The 24,618-nt window shown below is 37.9% G+C and overlaps 1 protein-coding gene across 2 annotated transcripts in view; it reads right to left on the bottom strand.

Moving 5' to 3' along the window:
• UTRN (utrophin) overlaps window positions 1–24,618 on the bottom strand; it is a 583,870-nt gene that overhangs the window by 125,987 nt on the left and 433,265 nt on the right. For both annotated transcript variants that reach the window (XM_063443106.1, XM_063443107.1), the window contains 2 exons: window positions 17,217–17,485; window positions 1,797–1,943 (listed from right to left, as the gene is read on the bottom strand). In XM_063443106.1, coding sequence (XP_063299176.1) covers window positions 1,797–1,943; window positions 17,217–17,485 — 416 coding nt within the window. The remainder of the gene's footprint in view (window positions 1–1,796; window positions 1,944–17,216; window positions 17,486–24,618) is intronic.

The following is a 24,618-nucleotide window of genomic DNA, read 5'->3' as shown; positions in this document are numbered from 1 at the left end:
ATGGGTGGCAATAAAACGGATTTTAGTTGTGCCAACTTTTGCAGCTCTCAATAACAGCAGCATGATTTATGGAGTTACTAGACTGCTTACAAATTGCATCCAATATATGTATCACAAGGATGCAAGGGAGCAACAAATAAATATGTAAAATGTACAAATGGAGAGAGAATAAGAGATATCCGATATATTTATTCTAGACCCTAAATGTTGACAATATCACTTTAACACATAAGAAACAAGGTTATGATGGAATAATAAAAGGACTACGACATGCATAAAGATTGTATTAAATGTTTTAATCTGCTAATAATTCTATACATTGTGTTAGCTGGATAAGCGCTGCCACTGCCCTTTAGAAAATCTATGCACACAGGAGGAGGTAATAATATAAGCAGAATATTTTGTTAAAGGCTTGCAATCAGAGGTCTACTCAGCATGCTGTTTCACTGCTTCCAGCAGGATTCTTTAAAAAGTTTTTTTTTTTTTTTATTATTTCTACCAAGAATCTTTACAATTGAAACCACAGATCCGTGTTAATTATTGGATATACTTTCCTTTTAAATATCCATAGTCTTCTGCCACTAGGCTATTTTATGAGAATTTTCAGTTTGGCTATTGTGGCTACTGAGACCTTAAATTTAAAATGCACTTTGAATTCTCACTTTAGAGAATAACGCTGTTAATGATAAAGAGATGCTATAGAGATTTTATATATAGGTGTAACTCCATCTCTGGCAGACTTCATTAGCCAGCAGGGAATGAGAGTTTTGGACTGGATAATGATAATTATTTGCATATTCTATGTACAGGGGTTCATTCATTAACTGACAGTGCTCAGCCGATGCCCTCACCCAATGAATGGACAGCAGGATAAGCATCTGTCTAAGTCGGATGCTCATTCTACAGATACAGCTCTGTTGAAATGCTTTAATATGTGCAAAAATGCCATGGAACACCTTAGCAGCCGAACGTGCACTGGGACTTTCTCCGGGTAAACATTCCTCCCACAGATATTCAACTACAATAATTTGAAACTTTAATTTTAATTATAAGCAAAACTGAATTTAAATCTTAAGGAAATAAGTGATTTAAAAAAAAATACTGATATGTAGCTTTATTTTAGTCAATACAGTATGCCCTGCATAAACAAATGACAGTTCAGTCACATGTATGTTGGCTATAATTTTAAGTCCTATGGAGCTTAACCCCTTAAGGACACAACTTCTGGAATAAAAGGGAATCATGATGGAATAGTTCCGTCATGTGTCCTTAAGGGGTTAATGGCAGTGGTTGCCATGGCAATATTTACAAAGCCACTAGCTTTAGTGAAAAAAACTAAAAAAGTAAAGACACTTAAGGTTATCATTCAAATTCAGAAAAGAGAGCCAAAGAGAATAAAACAAATAATGAGGTGTGTATTATGGGAAAATACCATTAATGAATTCTGGAAACAATCTTGTGAACAAAGGTCACTGTATATAATATAATGTGTCACTATGCGTACTGTTGCTGAGGGAGTCCAGCAGTCATTCCAAGAGCTCTCTCTGCCAGTATTTTTTTTTTATTTGGCTAGTTATAACTGTTTTGGCCCATGGTTCTACTTTTTTCTACTCAATTTATAGACAAAAATCTGATAATGATATAAAAACCAGAATAAGAAAGATTATTTTTTTTCCGTAAGGCAGCAGGTAGGAAAAGTATATTTTGCTGTAACTAAAGGATTGAGAGGAATTGAACTGCTTGCTCCACTTACAGTCAAAGCATGTCTAATTCCATTCTGTATAAATGAAGTGTACCTGTAGGAGCTTCCATCTGATGGTGAGGTCATCTAACTGCCGAGAAGTCTTTGCAGATGGCTGGATATCAAGCGCAGAAAGCTGACTGGCCGCATCATTCACTGTCTTCACTTTTGAGCTGATGGGAATGATTTCATCTCCAAATGCCTGTCAGACAGTATAAGAAAGATTAAATTCTGGAACCTTATACTGCAGTAAAAATGTGAAACAATTTTTTTTTTTCTTTTTAGACATTTTTTTTTATTTGACTTTTTCACTTAAACACATACTTGCACCAAAGCATTTTACAAGGGCACACTATTAGTGTACAATCTAGACAATATTTTGATAATGTATTGCATGATTTTAGTTCTATATTTTAAACTAAAAACCTTGTCCATGTCATAATAGGGGTTATTGTGTTTCTGACAGTAAGTTGTTGGTGGCTGTTTAGTTTATTTGGTTCATTATGGTGTCTTCCGATTTAATTTCAGGAAACATACTTTTCTGTACAGTTTTGAACATATGATTAGCTTTCACAGCTACTAAGACATAACATATATATATATATATATATATATATATATATATATATATACATACATTCATACAGAAGTCAGCAAACAATTGTGTTTTTGAATACCTTAGACATTTTTGTTCAATTTCAATGTCAATGTCTTGCTAATACCACTCAATAATACAAAGATTGATAACAAAAAGAAGCACTTGTTTACACTTGTAACTGAAAGAGGCCCAGCATGTGATGGGGGTGACAAGTGAAAATAATTAAATCAACCCTACATTATTTACCAAGTTTAAAGGAGTACTCCATGTACCATAAGAACATCAACGGAATTACGCTACTATTGTGTGAGGAGGTGCCAGGCGCTTACCTTAAAGGACCACTATAGGCACCCAGACCACTTCAGCTTAATGAAGTGGTCTGGGTGCCTGGTCCAGCTAGGATTAACCCTTTCTTCTATAAACATAGCAGTTTCAGAGAAACTGCTATGTTTATAATAGAGTTAATCCAGCCTCTAGTGGCCGTCTCATTGACAGCCGCTAGAGGCGCTTCCGCGCTTCTCACAGTGAGAAGACGCCTGCGTCCATAGGAAAGCATTGATAATGCTTTCCTATGGACTGGCTGAATGCGCGCGCAGCTCCTGCCGCGCATGCACATACAGCCGATGACGTCACAATGGAGGAGGAGAGGAGGAGGAGAGTTCCCTGGCGGAGCTAGAGAAAGAGGTAAGTTTAACCCCTTCCACCCCCTAGAGCCCGGCGGGAGGGGGACTCTGAGGGTGGGGGCAACATCAGGGCACTATAGTGCCAGGAAAATTAGTAGGTTTTCCTGGCACTATAATGGTCCTTTAATGGGTTAACAACGTTTAACCCCAAAGTCTGGAAGTCAGAACCTGATTGCTCTGCCCCTCCACTTCCTCTGAAGGTCCAATACTTCAATTAGGAAGCTTTGGACCAGGTGTCACTGATCACTAGCTCCATATTCAGAAAAGTGAGTGAAAAAAAAAATGATATGTAAAAGGTAGGGTTAACTCCTTAAGGTAATAAGACGCCCAGGACCTCATCATTGTGATTAAAGTTGTTATGGTGCCCGGAGCGAATATCTGGCATTCATAAAAAGTATCTCTAAATTTGTAGTTCAAGAAATATCTCAGTGTCTTGTTGGAATATCCAGTTGAAATAGTTTCTTAATTACAATACATTAATGTCTCAGGTTTCAGTGCTGACATACAGACCATGCCTGTTTTCAATAAAAGATACTGTTTGTCTGTAACACCTTATTTTTTAGAACAAGTAAATAAAGACAGGGCTCATAATTAAGTTGAAATACTTGGAAAAATATATTCATCAGAATGAAAATTGCAGCCTTGACCTTTGAAAAGATAAATGTATTATAAGAATACTCGCGGTATTATGGTAAAATATTTCTGTAAAACTGATATGAAGAACAGAGGAAATACCTATTGACACGTTTACAAAAAAAAAAACTTGAATCTTTATTAAACATATTCAAGAGACTTTTATATTGGTAAAAATGCCAATATTTGTTTTGTCTTATACTGGTAACATAAACATATAGCAAAATCCCTTCCCTTCCTCTTCCCCTGTCCAACTACACAACCCCTAAAATAAAAAACACACAACGTGATTGATTGTGTGTTGGGGTAAATAGAGAACTCTGAAGTGTTGAACCAGCTTGTCCGAAATCACCAAATTAATATGGTGACAAAAAGGGAAACAGACCTGGCCCTGTATTAACTAATATACAATGAGTGTAGTCCATTTGAACGGTTACTCCAACCACAATGACCACTTCTGCTTTTAAAAGTGGTCATGCTGGTAGAATATGTAAGAGCAGTGTATCTGCTGGGAACACTACACATACAGAAATATGGGCACTTTTGCCCAGAATTCTGCCAAATGTCAATTCTGAGCAAAATATCTAACCTTCATGCACTGCCCGCTGGCAACTGACTTAATTAGCTTATCCAATGCAGGCCGAGCCTTCCCTCCCTCCTTCCTTCAATGAAGCCTTCATTGCCTCCATATGCCCATTGTTTTTTGTAAATATTTGTCCAGCCCCCTTTCCTATGAGAAACCTTTGAAGGCTGCCATAACCCCAGATAGGGGAGTGCCAAGCAGCACCAGGAGTCTCACCCAGCACTAGATTTCTGGTAAGTTTAAATACTTGTATTTGTTTTTTAGTATTGGTATTTATTTTATTATTTATTTAGAGGGGCGAGCCTAAACAATAATGCTCAAGAGAGCATTAGGAATAAAAAGAAATTTAAAAAGGTTAGTGTAACCCTTTAACTATAGCATGTTATTGAATACTGAATACTGTTAGCCACAGGGAGGACTGGCAAGGGGGGGGTGGGTTTTTTTTCATGTGGGCTACTATATTACAGGGTTTGCAGTCTTCTTTTTATTTTTTTGCATAAAAGCAACTCGATGTGTATTTAGATACCTGCTAAAGCAGCACTATAGTAAAGTGTGTCTCAACAATCATAGAACAAAGCATGGCATGTGAAAAAAGGTACTAGGTGTTGCTTGATCCTTCTTTTGGTCAGGAATCATAGATACTTCACATTCCAAAAGGAAGAAAAAAAATACAACATATAGTGTAAACCATAAATTTAGTGAAATATATATCTAGAAAGTGTGCACTTTTCAGAGATAATTGTTCTTAAATATCCCTCTACTGAGGGGCGTGGCTAAGCAACGGAGAGAGCAAGTCGCATGGAGCGTGAGCTCCGACATAACCAGGCCCAAATTCTAACCACCCAGCAAATAATATCGCCTGAACGGTACTGCTACAGCCGACTGAACCGCCAGGCACCGGACCAACACAATGGGGCGGAAATCGAAAAAGCCCAGGCAAGAGATCCCGAGACCGGGCCCTACCATAGCCGAGCTGCTCCGCCAAACGCAGGGGACGCTTAGGCCCAAAATGGCCGCCTATCCGGACACATACCCGGAATTCTCTGATGACTTTACCTCGGGAGAAGATGAAGCAGACCTCCCAGCGGCTCCGGCACCGAAACCGGTTGCCCAACAGGCGGATGCCTCGCCGGTAACGACGGCGGTGCTGAAATCACTGCTAGCCGACCTCCAACGCACCCTCCAATCAGATGTGGCGTCCTTGCGGGCCGATATCCATGGCCTAACGGGGAGAATGGGAGCCCTGGAAGCGGAGTCAACTAACCAAGCCACACAACTAGCGGCGCTGCAGCTAGAGGTACAAGGTCTCAAAAGTCAAAACGACAAACACGAGCGCCGGTTCGCGGCACTCGAAGATGCAAAGCAGGCTAACAACCTAAAAATCCGGGGCATTCCGGAGGATACCCCACCGGATGAGCTACCACATATGCTAAGGCGTTTACTGACAGCCCTACTCCCATCACGACAGGCCAAATCGACGCAACTGGAAGGCTTCTTCCGCGTCCCAAAACCCGCAACGGCACCCACCGACACACCCAGAGACCTGATCATAAAATTTCAGCGCCATAGCGACAAAATGGCGGTTGTGGCGGCAACCAGGGGACAAGCACCCTACCGCTTCGAGGCGATGAATCTAACTTTCTACGCGGACTTAACTGGCGGCACTCTCGCTTGGAGAAGGTCCCTCAGACCATTCACCACGCTGCTGAGGCAGAAAAACATCCCCTACAAGTGGCTGCTGACACGAGCCCTTTGGATATAGAAAGATGATGTAAAGCATACCGCAAGCACCCTCATAGAAGCAAAGGCGCTATTACCTGCCCTAGGGCTGCCGATGGACTCTCTAAGCCCTGCTGCAACCCAAAGTGCTACAGCCTCGACACACGCATGGAATCCTGACCGGGTGACCCCCTTCGTTCCGCGAGGTCCGACTCGGGAACAGCATAACCCGGCAACAACCTGAACTCACAGGCGAGAGCACTCACCCTAAGGACTCTTACGTTAACATAAGACTTTTTACTTCATTGTTTTTTCTCTCTCACTATAATTTTTCGATTTTACATGCTACACACTTATTGTTTAACGTTTAAGAAGTTTATCTGTTACTAAAATGATTAACCACACTCTCTACACTCTTGATTAGACGGCCGATGGGCCACGAATCAACACCAGCCCCCACGCCTGATGGAACTAGAGCAGGGAATACGCAATCCAATCCACCTAAGACAGGCGACATACCAAGCAAGGCACTCAGCGACATAACACCCAGTTATAGGGAATATGTCAGTTATACACGACACTCACTATAAAACTTCCCGGCTTATGCCGTGCACGCCATACAGCTCAGGAGCGAGCCTATTTGCCTACACACAGCATATACTGCATACTACACTCAATCCACACTTAGCAAGGATCTGTCGGAGACAACAAGCCCACACTGGACACCAGGGAAGGTACCCCAAGCTATAGGGACCACTTTACATAACACGACTAAAAACAAAAATGTGCATGATAAGACAAGCCATACAATGTTTACAACAGTTTTTGTTTAACCCCTTAAGGACCGGACTTTTTTTGCGATGTTGTACATTTGCAACCAGGCATCTTTTTACACTTTTGTGGTGTTTGTGTTTAGCTGTAATTTTCCGCTCTCTCATTTACTGTTCCCATACAAATTATATATTGTTTTTTTCAGGACAAAAGGGGCTTTCTTTACATACCATTATTTATATAATCTCATGTAATTTAATTTTTACAAAATGAAAAAATATGATGAAAAATTGAAAAAAATACATGTTTTTTGACTTTTATGTGAAAAATCTTTTACTCATCTACAAAAGCGAATGAAAAAAACTGCTAAATAGATTCAAAATTTTGTCCTGAGTTTAAAAATACCCAGTGTTTACATGCTTTTTGCTATTTTTTTGCATGTTATAGGGCTATAAGTACAAGTAGGATATTGCGGTTTCAAAACATACATTTTTAAAATGTATCAATAGTGACATTGTAACACTATTATCTGTCATAAATCTCTGAATAACATCCCACATGTACATATTTTTTTTAAAGTAGACAACCCAGGGTATTCAATATGGGGTATGTCCAGACTTTTTTAGTAGCCAGTTAGTCGCAAACACTGGCCAAAGTTAGCGTTCATATTTGTTTGTGTGTGAAAAAAGTAAAAAACTAAATTGAACGCTAATTTTGGCCAGTGTTTGTGACTAAGTGGTTACTAAAAAAGACTGGACATACCCCATTTGCAATACCTTGGGTTGTCTTCTTTTGCAAATGGTATGCCATCATGGGGGTAATTCTCATTCCTGGGCTACCATACGCTCTCAAAGGCACGTAACCAACCTGGCCATTTTCAATGTAAAAATATTTGACCCATATATTTGACCCTGTAACTTTCAAAAACGCTATAAAACCTGTACATGGGGGGTACTGTTATACTCAGGAGACTTTGCTGAACACAAATATTAGTGTTTCAAAACTGGAAAATGTATCACAACAATTATATCATCAGTAAAAGTGCTGTTTGTGTGTGAAAAATTCAAAAAAATTCACTTTCACTAACAATATCATCGCTGTGATATGTTTTACTGTTTTGAATCACTAATATTTGTGTTCAGCGAAGTCTCCCGAGTAAAACAGTACCCCCCATGTACAGGTTTTAAGGTGTCGTAGAACGTTACAGGGTAAAATACAGTGATAGCAAATTAAATTCTCTGGACTTTCGGCCTGGGTTGGCAGGCAGGTCCCTTAAATTGCAATCAATAAAATAACTTCATTATGTAAAAATATTACATAAATACGCACGTAGAATTTAAATATATATGCATATTTATATATTTGAATATATATATGGACATATGAATAGTTCGTATTCTTTTTATTTATTTATATATACATAGATATATATACAATTTCATGCTAAGTGTATTTTGATATAAATATATATATTAATATCAAAATACAGTTAGAATAAAATTTCGGATAGATATATAATTTTTTTTTATTTTTTATTATTATTTTTAATTTTTTTTATTTAATTTAATTTACTTATTATTTGTATTTTATAATAATATATATATATACAATATATATAGTTATTATATATATTATATATATACGTGTGTAATTTAATTATAAGTGTATTTTTATATTAATATATGTACATATTAATCTAAAAATACACTTAGCATGGCATTATATATATGATATATAGACATATATTATATATGTATAATAATATTTTTTTTTATTAACTTTAACTTTAATTTTTTTAAATGATTTTACAGCAGCAGGGAGACTGCCTGTCAGCACAGACAGTCCCCCTGCAGGCAGACACATGGACACCTATTGTGACCATGTGGTCGCCCTGTTGGGCGATCACATGGCCACAGGGGTCCTAATTCGCCATGGGGAGACTGTCTGGGCTGCAGGCAGTCTCCCCACAACGGGAGCAACGCCGATCGCCGCCGGGGGAACGACGGCGATCGGGTAAGTACATTTTAAATTTAGGACGGTTCAGGACCGTCGTCGGTCGGCAATGGGAAAATGCCGATGACGGTCCTCAACCGTCCCGCGTCCTTAAGGGGTTAATATTTTAAGTCGCAAGCTGTCGTGGCAATGTGACTATGTATGTTTCTCTATGCACTACCAAAATAAAGAATTAAAAAAAAAAAATATCCCTCTACTGATGTCATCTAATTATGTTGATGCCCCCTAAGGCATGCATACATCTTAGGTTATTTTACGCAAAACAATTGCTCTTTAGAGACATGTAAGTGTCAATACGTTGTTTTTTTTATTACTACCGTTTGTTTTTATTTTTACCTTTGCTAGGTAAAGTACAAACTCATTTTCTTGTTCAGCTTGGTTCCAAAAAGAATACCCTATGCAACACATTATACTGGTGAAAAAAAAAACCCCACAACATTGTATCATTAGCCCCATGATACTCACCCCTTTACTAGCCGGCATTAGAGTTATAATCTATCATGGTAACCCAAAAGCGTGGACAGCACTAAAAATTCGAATATACAGTGTATCACATAAAATCACAAAATTGATCAAACCAGCAGCAATCACCCAAACAAGTGACTGATAACATCCAAAAACCAAGAAATGGTGTTGCGTTAAATTATTATTCACTATAGTCAGTTCATATATCTAACCAGAATATAATCTATCAAACGTCATCAAATGGAGGGATGCAGTACACGTCCACCAGCCGTGATACTTAACAGACTGTCATTCCCTTGGTGATGGAGTGTTTTGCAAAAAAAAATACTTCAACATATACAAACTGCCTTTTCCTGGAAATATATTAACATACAAAAAGAAATACGAATGTGTTCTCTGGGAAAATAAGAAAGCTTTAGGAGATGACATACATAGCAAATCTCCTTTCCCTGGTCCATTCATATCAGGCAGCTTGTAAAAGATTAGGTTTTCCTGCCACTTGGGTAATATTATCTATCTTTTATTATCTAGGCTACATTTTGATCCTAGCAGAGAATCTATTTCTCTGTATGAAGAGACCAGCGTCAAGGCATTTGTTATCTGACTATAAAATGCATCAACTTATTCCCAAACCTAGAACCAAATACCTGTGAGGACTTTCATTAGCCAACATTGATGCACAATTGTATATGAAAATCTTTGTCAACTTTTATTCTTCTACATTGAGTTCAAGTATGATTTTATCCTTGGTTGCTAGAAACTACTAGAAAAGTATTTAAACATCCTTCTTTCCTCTTTACTGTGCTACGTCTCCACCTCAAATTTTTCTTTCTGCCTTTTTCTTCTTTTCTTGCTTCACCCACTTTCAACTTTTCAACTTGTTCCTTGCCTACTCCCTAAAAAAAATATTATTATAGAGACAGGTTCCAGTTATCCAGTGCATTACCCTGTTTTCTTGTTGCTCTCATATCACATGGTTTTATGGTATAAGTCTGCACAATGGACCTTCAGTTATTCTTTTAGCAAGAAGTATACATGTATGTATTATTTTATATTTCTTCAATAAAAGTTATACATTGAAAAATATATATTCCACATCATACAACATGCTTCAGTCTCAGAAATCAGTTGTCTTCTCTCGACACCCAATGCATAGAAGACATTTATCAGCTAGGCTTGAGCTTCCACAAAATGGTCCTACACAAATGCAAACTTCCTCAGCAATGCAAAGATGCAATGCTGACCTTTTAACATCCCTCACTTTCTAAGCTTTCGAGTAAGACCTCTTCAAGGCTGGACTGTCCCCTTTCTCCCCAACTGCATATCCTCACCCTTATATTCCTGGACATAAGTGTTCCGCATAATGGACTTGAGCTAATAAGTGATGGGCAATGTCTTTTGACAAGAAAGAGGCACTGTAAAATGAACATACAATGCATTTTGGCTTCAACATAATACTTGAGGACACAAAATACATCTTAATTATGCAACAATTTGTCCCTGTTGTTTGCAGGTGAAGGATAAAAGGAGGGAACAACAATCTCCTAGTTAATATTCGTGTTTCAATACTGCTAGATGATTCATCAAAATATAGATACAATGGAACCTCGGAACTCAAACTTAATCTGTTCCAGAAGGCTGTTCAAGTTCCGAGGTGTCACTGCTTAAGATTACCAACGAGATTATAATAGAGGTGAATGCCGCGTGATTTGTTCCGGTACCAAGGATCATTCGCGTACCGAGACATTTTTAACGCAAAATTTTAGTTTGAATTCTGAATAGTTTAAGAACAGGAACATCTGTTTCAAGGTTCCACTGCAGCCGTAATTATGATTTCTGGGGTGTGGCTTATTTTACCAGCAAACATAGCCTATCATTTCCATGGAAACCAGATGGCTTTGTAACATACAGCAGAAGTACATTTTTTGCATTTTGTGAGGTGCAGATGATGGGCCAGGAATGTTATTGGGAAAGCACCAGTTTTTTTTTTAAAACTGCTTAAAAAAATTGTGACAGAAAATGAGTACGAAGTCTATGAATTCCTTGTACCATAACCACTCCAGTAAACTATAGCGATTATAATGCTTACAGTGGCCCATTAACTATTTTAGCCTATATTTTGGAACTCAACACTTACAACCTATTAATTGACAAACCTATCAATATTATATATATATATATATATATATATATATATATATATACATATATATATATATATATATATATATATATATATATATACACTCACACACGTGATTTAGTAAAATGACAGGTTATTATTGGCATCTATACAGTCTATAATACAATCAAAGTAACATCAAATATTTAGCAAACGGTGTCTGATTATAGTTTAGCAGTAGCATTACAGCTGGTTGGTGACTTATATTTATGATCAATTTCGAGCAAACTCAATCTAATTGAACATTGTCTGATAAAAAATATTAGAGTGATACATTATCCTAAGGTGATTAAACAATTGAGTTATTTCACATTCATTAATTGTTCGTACAAATTGTAATTTAAACTTGAAATTGCTCAGGACAGTGTCTGCGTCCACATTACATCATAGTAGACAGGTGTGGCAATAAATACTGGTAGGCAGCTATGCTGTAACAGAGCAAAATGTCCACAAGGTTGACAGTAATGAATGGATGTTGATGTAAGGCTTTGTATATGGGGTAAATCATTCCTTTTAGTACAGATATCTCCGTTTGATATATCCTGTGATATGTTACAATATATCATACTGCTCAAGCATTTTGGCTAAATGATATTAGAAAATCTCTTGCTTAATAATTAAAAGCTATTTCTTACCCTTCCATAAAAAAAGAAAATGTGCTTGTACTTCTATAGCCAGATACTCGGCTCTGGATATTTACGTAAGTGTTGCCGTGGGCTTACAAATAAATTAACCATTTCATTACTGAGCCTGATTTGAAATTCTGTGAGACTGTGGCCAAGGCAATTCTGGAACTTTTGCTATATGTCTGCTCCACTGTGATTTTGTGCTTTTTTTTTTTAAGTGTACTATGTCTATACATATAACATCTACACATTTCTCTTTAAAGGGTTATCCCAATCATCATGACCACTTCACTGCTTCCCTAGTGCTCGTTCTTTTGTTTTGTTTTTTTAATCCTGCCCCACTCTCCCTCCCAATATCCCTCCGACCTACCTCCCTCGCTCAGATAGCATGCATGTGCTCTGAGTTGGCAAAACAGTTCAACTATTACAAGCCTTTGAATTGGACCACGTGAGGCCCTGGCTGACGTTGGATGGGACGTGGAATGCAGCACTGGGAGCTTTGCCCAAGTCAAATAAAGCAAAACAGGTTTTGCTAAAAATATGGGGGACTAATTAATAGCGCCTAAAGGATAGAAATAAAAAAACATCAACCTCCTCCGAAAATGGTTGGAGCAACCCTTTAAGTGCACTTAAGTGTATACTGTTTTAACCCCTTAAATTTCTGCGGTGTTTGTATTTAGCTGTAATTTTCCTCTTACTCCTTTACTGTACCCACACATATTATATACCGTTTTTCTCGCCATTAAATGTTTTTTTTAAACATACCATTATCGTCATCATATCATATAATTTACTATAAAAAAATTATAAAATATGATGAACAAAATTTAAATAAAAAACACTTTCCAAATTTGACCCCCAAAATCTGTTACCCATCTACAACCGCCAAAAAACACAAGTGCTAAAAAGTTTCTAAATTTTGTCCCGAGTTTAGAAATGCTCAATGTTAACATGTTCTTAGCTTTTTTGGGAAAGGTATAGGGCTATAAGTACAAGTAGCACTTTGTTATTTGCAAACCATTTTTTTCCCCCAAATTAACACAAATTACATTGTAACACTGATATCTGTCAGGAATCCCTGAATAACTCTTCATATGTATATATTTTTTTAAAAGAAGACAACCTAAGGTATTAAACTTGGGGTATTTTGACTCGTTTCATGCAACCATTATACCACCAATCTATGCCAAATTTCAAAAGGAATAATAATAATTGGTGATTTTTTTGACACACATAGCAATTTAAGTATACATGTACGGAGATCTTTAAGGGTTACTGCCAAAAAAACACCCCGATAAGTTTTCAGCAACATCTCGTGAGTACAGAGATACCCCCCATGTATAGGTGTGTTGGGTTCTCTGGGGGCTAAAAGACCTTATATGGAGGGTGCGTATTCCAGTTTTCCAAGCTTGTCATCATGCACCCATGTCCTATTTTCATGCACCAATTTTATCCCCAGTCTTTGTCAAACTTTTGGGTAGTCAATTTTTTGTGTTATTTTTCTCTCATATTGTACTTTAGGCATGGATTCTCAGTTCCTGTTATGTGTTACTGACAAAGAACACCCCAATATGTGTTCAGCAACATCTCCCGAGTACAACAGTGCCCCCAATGTACAGGTTTTATGTTTTTTTGCAAACTTACAGGGGTCAAATGTAGGACTTTCCCCTTTTCCACGTTTGCACATTGAAATTTGCCAGACTGGTTTGCTGGGCCTATGTTGCCTTTGAGACCGTATAGCAGCCCAGGAACGAAAATTAACCCCATCATGGCATACCATTTGTACAAGTAGACAACCCACGGTATTCAAAATGGGGTATATCCAGTCTTTTCTAGTAGCCACTTAGCCGCAATAGACTTCAGGGGGACTTAGCCGCGAATGCCCTGGAAATATTTTCGGCATGAAAACCTTGCGGTTCCCGGTTGGTCCTCCAGCGGCACTTGGCCGCGAATCTATGGAACTGTTTTGGGCATGAAATCCTGTGTTCATCTGGGCAAAAATATAACTTCCATAAAATTTATGAACCCCTGATCTGAGTGATTTTTGGATATGTTGTTCACCGAGCTCAGAGCTATTAGGGGATGTAACATTTATGGTGATTTTGTGGTACTTATGGTACTTTATAAAAATGTGTGTTTTTTCTGCCTGGGGATAATTAAGTTAATGCATCCTGATCCAGCATTGTACAGACTATTTTATCTAAGGAAGATTTATTCAGCTAAGACTTTTGTATTTGGACAATTTTATTATTTATTGGTCTTATTTGGCACAGCTTTTATTTTTTATTGTTGTATTTAAAGGGCCTTGAGGGATTCCCTTTTAAAGTTGCTGCCTTATCTTGTTATTAAGCGCTAACTCTTTCTTCTTTTTAATGCATTAACTACCTTAATTATATCACAGGCCGAGTGGAGGGATTGTTTACTGTATGTGGGAGTGTCGTTCATTGTTACATTGTTTTTATTGGTCTATACATTTTGTAATTCGGTGCCCCATCAGGTCCAGGGGGTGTTCCCTTGGCCTGAGGAACAGTATATAAATCCAACCTGTACCAAAAAACCTTCAGACTTACTTCACCCTCAGTCTAGAGTCTTGTCTCTTATTGAGGGAAACTGCTATATCACTACAAAGGATTGCTACAATCACTATACTCCCTTGGATTCTCTGAGCTCTTGTAAGAGCTGTTCCTGTTACACTCTCCTGGAGGCAGTGCCGGACTGGCCCACCGGGATACCAGGAAATTTCACGGTGGGCCGTCGGCACCTGGGGCAGAATAGATAGATGGGTGTTCTGGCGGCCGCAGGGGGAGCTGGCTGTTCTGTCTCTGCTTCCCCGCACTCGCGCACTACTTAATGAGCCCGGGACCTGGAATATGACGTCATATTTCGGCCCCGGTCTCATTAAGCTGCGTGCTGGGGAGCAGAGCAGTGACAGCACAGCTCCCCCTGCGGCCGCCATCAGAGCTCTCCCTGCGTGTGTGTCTGTCTGTGTCATGGTGTGTCTGTCTGTGTCATTGTGTGTTTGTCTGTGTCATGGTGTGTGTGTCTGTGTCATGGTGTGTGTGTGTCTGTCATGGTCTGTCTGTGTCATGGTGTATGTCTGTGTGTCAAGATGTGTGCATGTGTCATGGTATGTGTGTGTCTGTCATGGTGTGTGCCTGTCATGGTATATGTGTGTGTCTGTGTCTGTCATAGTGTATGTGTGTGTGTGTCTGTGTTTTTTTTTTAAATTGTGTTTTTACTCACCTTTTTTTCCCCCACGTTGTGCTGGTCTCCCCTCGACTGGCCCTGCCTCTATGGCTGAGATCAGCAAGCTTGATGATCTCAGTCAATCCGCACTGACACAGGAAGCACCTCTAGTGACCGTCTGAGTGTTTGTCCCTAGAGGTGTCACTAGGAAGCAATGTAAACACTGCCTTTTCTCTGAAAAGTCAGTGTTTACATTGAAAAGCCTGCAGGGAAAGACTATAGACACCAGAACCACTACATTAAGCTGTGTGTGTGTGTGTGTGTGTGCGCCTGCTAGTGAGTGAGCTTCCTTGCATGTGTGTGTGTGTGTGTGCCTGCTAGTAAGTGAGCTTGTGTTTTTATGTCAATGAGCTTATGTATATCAGTGAGATTGTTTGTCTATGAGGCTGTATATCAATGAGCTTGTGTGTGTCAGTGAGATTGTCTGTGTCTGCATGTGAGTATGCTTACTGTGCAATTAAACTTTTTACTCTGAAAGGACCAATATTTTATATTAGAAAAAGCAATATATATTATAAATATATATATATATATATAACTCAATCATCTGGGGTGGCAAGACATAGCCTTACTTATTACATGCGACAATATATGGCGCAATGACTTATGGGGCTGGCATAGATTTTTTTCCCAGGGCTGCTTTGTATCCCCAGTCCGGCACTGCCTGGAGGAGAGATCTTTCCCACACGGTCCTGGATGTCAGCGGTTGGTCCAGGGTGGGAGGAAGACGGCGAGATTCCAGTTAAGCTATGGCAGTTGCGGAGTCTGCAGTGCTGAAGGTGTCCGGTGTGGTGCTTATAGTCGTCGGTGGGCATCCGTTGACAGAGGTGCCCAGTCGGGGGTGCCAAATGGTCCGTCACAACACACACACACACTGACCCATACACAGATACTGACCCATATACACACACTGACCCATGCAGACACACAGAGGTCCATACACACCTATACATACATACAAACACACACACACACACACAGATCCATATATACACACACACCCATACATAGACACACACACACACACACATAGACACACACAGTCCCATACATACACACACACACAGACCCATGCACACACACATAGACCCATATATACACACACAGTCCCATACATACACACACAGTCCCATAAATACACAGACAGTCCCATAAATACACACACAGTCCCATACATACACACACAGACCCAAGCAGACTGACATACACAAACATGCTGACTGAAACATACTGACACACGTTCTATGAAACACACTGTGCATTCTCTCTTACCTTCATTGCACTTTGCTCTTCATTCTTGTCTTCTTTACTGTGCCCGGCGGCCGACACTTTTTTCCAAAGCCCCATTTCCGGTTATTCTCCTGCCCCCTTATCCCCACGTACAGGGCAAGGGGCGGGAGCAAGTGAATGACGTGCCCTTGCGCTGCCGCAGTGCTTTTTACCGACCGCTAGTCTACCAGTAAGTGCTCCCTAGCGCCTAGTAACGTGGCTGGTGGGCCGCTGCGGCCTGCTATGTATAATCAATCCCACTTGATAGGAGGACGGCCAGACAAGCAGTAAAGCCACTGCTGGCACCCGCCCTAAGTAGGCGTCCTAGGCGGCTGCCTACTTAGCCTATAGGACGCACCAGCCCTGGTGTGACCTAATCAACACCAATTAAAACCGGAAAAGCCCCAGGTCACATTCGCTATATACAGATCAGACTGGCTAGCTAGGAAAAACCCAGCAAGTTGGATGCATTTCAGTTACTGACAATAAGGAAACCGTCTTGCTAAATCCAATGCATGTCACATTATTAACACATTTAAATACTTGTTAGGTTAGTTTTGAGTCCCATATGGTATTACATTTAAATGTCTGATACACATTAAAAAGGACCCATTTACAGATGTTAATTGTTAGACATCCCAGAGCTATAGATGTCCTAAGTGAAACATGAACATGGTGAACACTTACACTTGTCTTCTCAATGTGATCTTTCAAAGAGTCAATCAATAAGTCCCCTACAGGTTTCCAACTAGTGCGCACTTTCTCAGCCTGTGTCAAGTCTGCATCAAGTTCATCCATAGCATTCTGAAGATCTTTCAGTTTCTCCAAAGACTTGTCTACTTGCTTCTGCCAACTGCCAGCCTGAGTATTCAGACTTTCCCACTTTTCTTTCACTTCAAGTGACTGCTTCCTCACGGCCCTTGCAATTTTCTGTGCTTTTTCTTCTGGGGTTATTTCTAAATTAATATAAAGTAGAAACCATCAGAAATAAACATTACAATTTACAAACAATGCAGCAATCAATAAAACTTAACAGTACAGCATTTCATGTTCCATTAACCTAACCACTCAGGGAACAAATGTGTGGAGGAGCATTTCAGTCAATATTATGCGTGCCTGGATTCAATAGATGTTTTCTGAACTCCTCACAATATTTCCAGTAACTGCTTCATTTACCATTGTACATGGTGGCAAGGAAAGGTGTTTCTCTCAGATTTGTATTAAGAGTGATATGTCAAGATACCTACATATGATCTCATCTAAAATAATTAAAAAGAGAAACAAATGACAAAATATTGAAACAGCTATATAAAACATAGTTGAAAAAAAAGTTGACCTCTTTTTTTTTAAATCTCTAATGCCTCGTTTCCACTGAGCGGATCGGTTCAGTTCGGTACGGTTCACTATTTTGGGTGTTTCCATTATGAAAGTGGTTCATACAAGCGAACCGTACCAATCCATTCAGGGTCCTGCTTTAGATGTAGGGTCATAGAAAATGGAACGGTTCGGTTAGGGCGGAACTACTATACAATCCATTGATTGGTGGACAGGAAGAGCATTTTTTCTAAACCCTGCATGGCCCTGAAGGTCTGACTTGCAGTGGAAACGCTCACCAGAATGGCCTGGTCCATTCTAAACCTTCCAAACTGTACCAACCCGAACCGATCCGCTCAGTGAAAACGAGGCATAATATTTCACAGACAGCCAACATTTTACATAATTAATGCATTTTAAAGCTGTATTTCTCAAAACACCATTTGGATTGTACAAATACTCATATGAAGGATATTTTCATTTTTACGTATTTTTGTCACACCTATGTGCCATAATATGTTTGTTCTATATTTTTGATCATTGGAAACACTGAAAGAAAGAGGAACCGTGTCTAAAAAAATTGTATCTCAAAATACCTGAACAAATAATAAAAAAAGTATTATTGTGTTAACTTACTTAATTTTTTTTTTAGGTATATATGAAAAATAATCTATACACAAAATTGCTGTTTTATATGTGGTAGTTGTGCATCCTTTACTTGAAGTAAATTATACTCTATGTAAACCCCCCACCCCCCAAAAAAGAAACCTAATAGTTAAGGGTTAAGCACTACGTTAGAAGCTCCTTAATATGAATATAAAAAAAAACATGCTTGGTTATATAAATGCTACACTTTTTTCTTTTGCTTTACAAAATGAAATTATATAAGGTCTGTACATTGATGAACAGAAAACTGAAAAGCATGAATACAAAAAGTGAAAAATATCTAATTAAAACCCAGTGTATAAAGTACTGAGTTAGAAAGGCAGTGAGCTAAGCTTTGTTTCATGGGAAATAAGGTCTGTATAGCAATGTCTTCTCACTGCGACAGCAGAGCAAACTAATGGCTTATTCCAGATTCCTTACAGAGACAATTACAAGTGAAGGTGCCATACTGCAGAACCGAGCTTCACACAAAAACTGTGTATCAGGCAATGTTTGATTGAAAATATCTTTTCATCATAAACCTACTGCTAACCTGGCCTGTTTGTCACTGGACAAAGTTTGCAAGTACAACTTATTCTCTTTGGTGTGAATCAGACAGTTAGAAATGAATTGCTCCCTCGCTAGTCAGCAATTTGTAATGCTACCAAATCAATTGTGGACCAACTGTGGATCAGCTTTCACACTGTCATCTACAGCAGCAAAAAAAACAACAAAAAAAACAAAGGACTTAACCTTCATAAAGATAGATAGACAGACAGGAAGATGAACAGACAGGAAGATGGATCGACAGACAAGAAGATGGACGAACAGACAGGCAGGCTCACAGCCAAACAGACAGGCGGCCAGACAGATTGATATGCTGCTCCCATGCAGTAACTGTGACCGTTAAAGGAGCACTATAGGGTCAGGAACACAAACATGTATTTATGACCCTACAGGGTTAAAATCACTATCTAGCCACCCTGGTCCCCTCATGCCTCCCTAAATATAGTAAAATCTTACTTGTATTCAAGTCTGGAGCTGCTTACTTTGTCCATGTTTCCTTCTGACTTGCCCACTGCCTGCTAACATCATCAGAAGTGGTAGCCATATCCAATCACAATGCTTCCCCATAGGATTGGCTGAGACTGACAATGTGGCAGATCAGGGGTAGAGCCAGCATAATTAAAACAGCCGTGGCCAATCAGCATCTCCTCATAGAGATGAATTGAATCAATGCATCTCTATGAGGAAAGTTCAGTGTCTGCATGCAGAGGGTGGAGACACTGAATGTTTGGATGCATTTTAGGCAGCCATGACCCAGGAAGGATCTCTAACAGCTATCTGAGGAGTGGCCAGTTATCACTAAGCTGTAATGTAAACTCTGCATTTTTTCTGAAAAGACAGTATTTACAGCAAAAAGCCTGAAGGTAATAATTCTACTCACCAGAACAAATTCATAAGCTGTAGTTGTTCTGGTGACTATAGTGTCCCTTTAATTCAGTCCCTCTCCTCACTTGGTGGAAGGCTTCCCTATCCTACTCTCAATGGAAGTCTGCTCCAACAGTCTAGATTCTAGACTGTTGGAGCAGACTTCCATTGAGAGTAGGACTAGATTGTAGGGCACTCAATTCCTCCTGCACTTGTTTGACTTTTCTTTTTCTTTTTTTTTTTTTATTGTCGCAGAGATATTGGACCTTTGTCTTTCTACTTGTACCAATTGTAAATATGTTTGATACATCTGCAGAATGTGTAGGTGCCTTATAAAGTATAATAATAATATTGACAACAGAAAAATACACAGAAGAAAAACATGATACAATATTGCAACTATTTTGTAGCTTGCAACATCTAATGCAGATCTCACACAAATGGAGACTTCTAGACACGGACATCCATGCACTGCTATTTATGTCTGTAATCAAGCTCAACCAATAGTAATACTCAAAGTATTTTGTTGCATTGAAAATGTATGTAATATAGTCGAAAATCTGACTCATGGACTGATTTAGTTTTAGTAGCTAAAAAATGTTTTTCAAGCATGCAAACATTGCTTGCATTTTTTTTAATGATCAGTGTTGTTAATATTGTGTACTATTTAGTGTATTTAATGTGTCGTGGTATTTGCGGAAAACAGAAACTACAGCTTTATTGGAGTCTTTTCACCGGGTGTAAAAATAAATTATGTGAATTGCACTGAATTATGACTGGTGCGCTTCAGTCTTTTTTTGATCTTACAATGCATGTACGATTACTTAAAAGCCAAATGAAATCTCTCCTGCATCTCAGAGATGTAGTAAAATGCAAAGGCCTATACATGTTTATTGAATTCTGGTGAATTTGCGATAAACATTGATGCAGATTGCAAACGATATAGAGGACAGAACTACAAATTGATTTAACCAAATAAACCAAATCACCATTGTGACTAATAAACGTTTTTGTTCTGTCAATCATAATCTGTGTCTAAATATAAAGAAATATATAGAAGTAATAGACATATCCAGGATGGAGATTTACAATTTAGAGGAAATAGAGGAAAATAATTTGTTCCTGTGTGACAAGGAAAGACAGGGGATCTTGAAGTTAAAAATAAAAAGATTACTTAAGTTGTAGAAAATGGAGCACAGCCTGGAAACCATTACACATAGCTTAATTCTGTAATCTTCGCTGCATACTTTCCATTTTCATTTCTTCACTAAAGGATATCATGCAGTAATAATAAAACATCCAAGAAATTACTCTAAGACGGATACAGCTAAAGATGTTATCAGAGAGGATAGCTGTGAAAAATAGTCCAGACATAAAATATGCATGGGTGCACATCACATAAATAAGGGAATTAAGCTGCGTACTTACACAGGTAAATGTTCTGTTATGCCAGAAACTCGTATTCCTTGTAAAATGGGTGATATTCTACCACGGGGAATACTTGCGTGTTGCATTTAAGTGAACAAAAAATGTGTTTCTATCATACACATATGCTGACTATACATTCGAATGCAATTAAAATGGAATTCTCACTGTCAGATCCATTGGGTAATATATAGAGAAAGGGAAGTAAGTGGGAATAAAGTGCAAAATATAGTGCAGGCTAGCCGCCCCAAAATAGGGATCACTCCCAATCCCAGTTACAATGCAAACAGATATATAGTATAGTTAGACAACATATACCACCGGGGGCGCCACAATCACAAACGTGTGAGTATATTTACCATATTGTAGACATGTATAATCATGTAAAGAGATAAAAACAATATATAGTGAAGTATTTAATAACAGAATAAACAAAATGATAAAAAAACAAATACACTCACAAATGTAGTTGCACAAAAAGGACTTATGTCTCAATTGTGCTAAGAAAGCTTTTGCAGGTGGATCCCAGTTCCACGACTCCAAGGAGTAGTCAGTCTTTTGTCAACTGGACTATAATATATAAATAATCATGTGCACAGGCAATGGACATCAAGTGCAGAGTTTGGAGAGTCATGCGTAATCAATATGAAACACCACTGGGTTTCTATTTCAATCAAGCCTTGCTTTTCCAACATAAATGGTATAGTACACTCGTTATGTCCAGTTCCAAAGTCCTTCTATATCAGGAAGCCATATGTCACGTGTTACTATGACATGTTTTAAAATTTTTGTCGGTACCAATCTAAACAGGTCAACCACTGTAGTGAGCAAACCTACTGTTAAAGCGACCTTACCATTACAGGGTCGCTTTAACCATCGAAACCACTTCAGCTCTATGAAACCTTTTTTTTTTTTTTAAATATCGTTTTTTACTGTGAATGGCAGATATAAGTGATACATCATGTATAAAAACATCTTTGAAAATTTTGAATAATGAGCAATTGTACTGTTGACATTGCAAATGAAATACGGTTACATTTTTCTTTTCTTAGTTAACGAAACGTAAAAAAAAAAGATTAATAGAAAACGGAGGAAAAAATAATGAGATAAAAAGGAGTCAACGTCTACATCCAGTTACCCTAGAGAGTTAGTGTTCACCTTGTGCAGTCATTATCGTGTCGTTGAGATCACATCAGACCTTATGAAAAGTAGTTATGTCTGGTTAGGGTTTGTCTGTTAGTAACGTGTGTAGGGGTAAGACAGAGTGTCCTTGCATGATGTCAGTTTCAGCGTTGGGAAGTGAGTGACTGGATTTGGTGTAATTAATATAATTAAACAAAAATAGTAAAACTAAAGTAAGTGAATTAACTAAAAAAAATAAATATATATATATATATATATATATATATATATATATATATATATGTTACCTGCATGGACTTTTTTTCATTCACTGTAACCCAGTATTTCTTGTTTCAATAATTGCTACTCTCTTATTCCCATTGCAAATATGGTCACAATTCTTGTAATTTTCTTGTAATTTAAAAACATGTCTATGTCAATTGTGATTTCAATTTATATGCTTAGTTTCGCTGCTCAAAGTATTCCCCTATGTATTTATAGTATTTTCATATAGAATACATAGCTCCTAGCTATAACAAGGTTTTCTCTCCTTCAGCAAATTAAAATGTTGGGGCTTCCAGAAAATTCCTTATAATAAATTAAATTATATAAAAAAAGTATTTATTTGTTCTAAATTTATAGCATAACTGTAATTTAAGACTTTTTGAAGGCATTTGTATCCCAGCAAACATATAGAATATAAGGCACCACCGATACCCAACATGTTTTATTGAATTAATGATAATAAAAAAGAGGAAGTTCACACCAATGTATAGAAAGAAAAATAAAACCGTAAACCAATTCATAGGCGGGACGATCAACTCGTAGTTTACTTTAGAGCCCAGACACTATGCTTGTGTACTGTTTATGGTTTTCGTATATATGCATATAGCTAGTATTAAACCAATCTGTATGACTGACCTGATCAGAAGTGAATGCAGGACCCAAATACAGTAGGGGCACTTCCAAACAAAACAGCAAGACTGTCATTTCAGCTCAGATATGCTACCAAAGCAAGTTGGAGGGTGGAATATATATTTTTATATATTTATTTTCTGGCTACCCACTGTCTCTATCGTGGGGAGGGGGGGCAGAGTGTACATCAGACCTATGTGTGGTGTAGGCATAGCAGCCCCATTCTAACTACAATAAAACAGACAGCCAATAGAAATGTTATAAATACAAATATATTTATTGACTTGGTAAAACTCAAATTTTGGCCCATCCACCACTTCTAAAAGGGCCTGGTTAACTTAACAAGTTACCATGTACACTGAACAGTTCCTCCACTATTATATTTTAAAGTTAGCGAATTAACTATAAATATAGTGAGTGTTAAAAAGGTCATTAAATATATATATATATATATATATATATATATAGATATATATATATATGATGATTTATATCCTTTCCTAGCGTATTTTAAAGAATATTAAACAATATATATACATTTCATGTTAGCTATACTGTACGTTTTATATACCTCGTCACTCTCTCATCGAGTGTAAATTTAAATAATTTTTCTTTAAAAGTACTATACTTTTAGATATCTTCCATTCAACTGTACATTCTAGGTTGATATTAAATATGTATCCATCCATCACACCTACCTAAGCAATCTATTTCCATTTTGTGCCAACATTGTTGGGGTAAGGATTTTTATAACAAAATCAGGTAAGAACATGTTATATTGTAAAATCTGTTACAGCTTATTATTTATTAGATTTTATTGATCTATTTTTAATCTACCATGATATTTTTGCATGGCAAATACACACATTTGCAGTGTATTGTTTTACATTTTAACTTATCTTATATTGAATCTATCGATCAATCTCTCAATTTACTCGTGGTTATTCAGTTAGAGTTACATATAGTTGTAAGAATCGTCTGCACTGATAATTAATTTATATTACTACATAACAGCATTGTCTGTGCGTAGAAGGACTGATTCTGCAGAAATTCCATTAGGTTTCTCTAACTAAAGTGTAAAGATGTGCATAAAAAACTTATGGATTTACTAAAGTATACAACAATAGCATCAACAATGGCAGGAGGTTTGAAAGAGTTTTCTTCACAGATATAAAAGATTGAACGCAAACACCTCACTACAAGGACACACATAAATTAAAAACATTGATTTACTGAA

Source organism: Pelobates fuscus, chromosome 2 (assembly GCF_036172605.1).
Source record: "Pelobates fuscus isolate aPelFus1 chromosome 2, aPelFus1.pri, whole genome shotgun sequence".
Lineage (NCBI taxonomy): Eukaryota > Metazoa > Chordata > Amphibia > Anura > Pelobatidae > Pelobates > Pelobates fuscus.
This window is presented reverse-complemented; position numbering and strand designations above follow the sequence as displayed.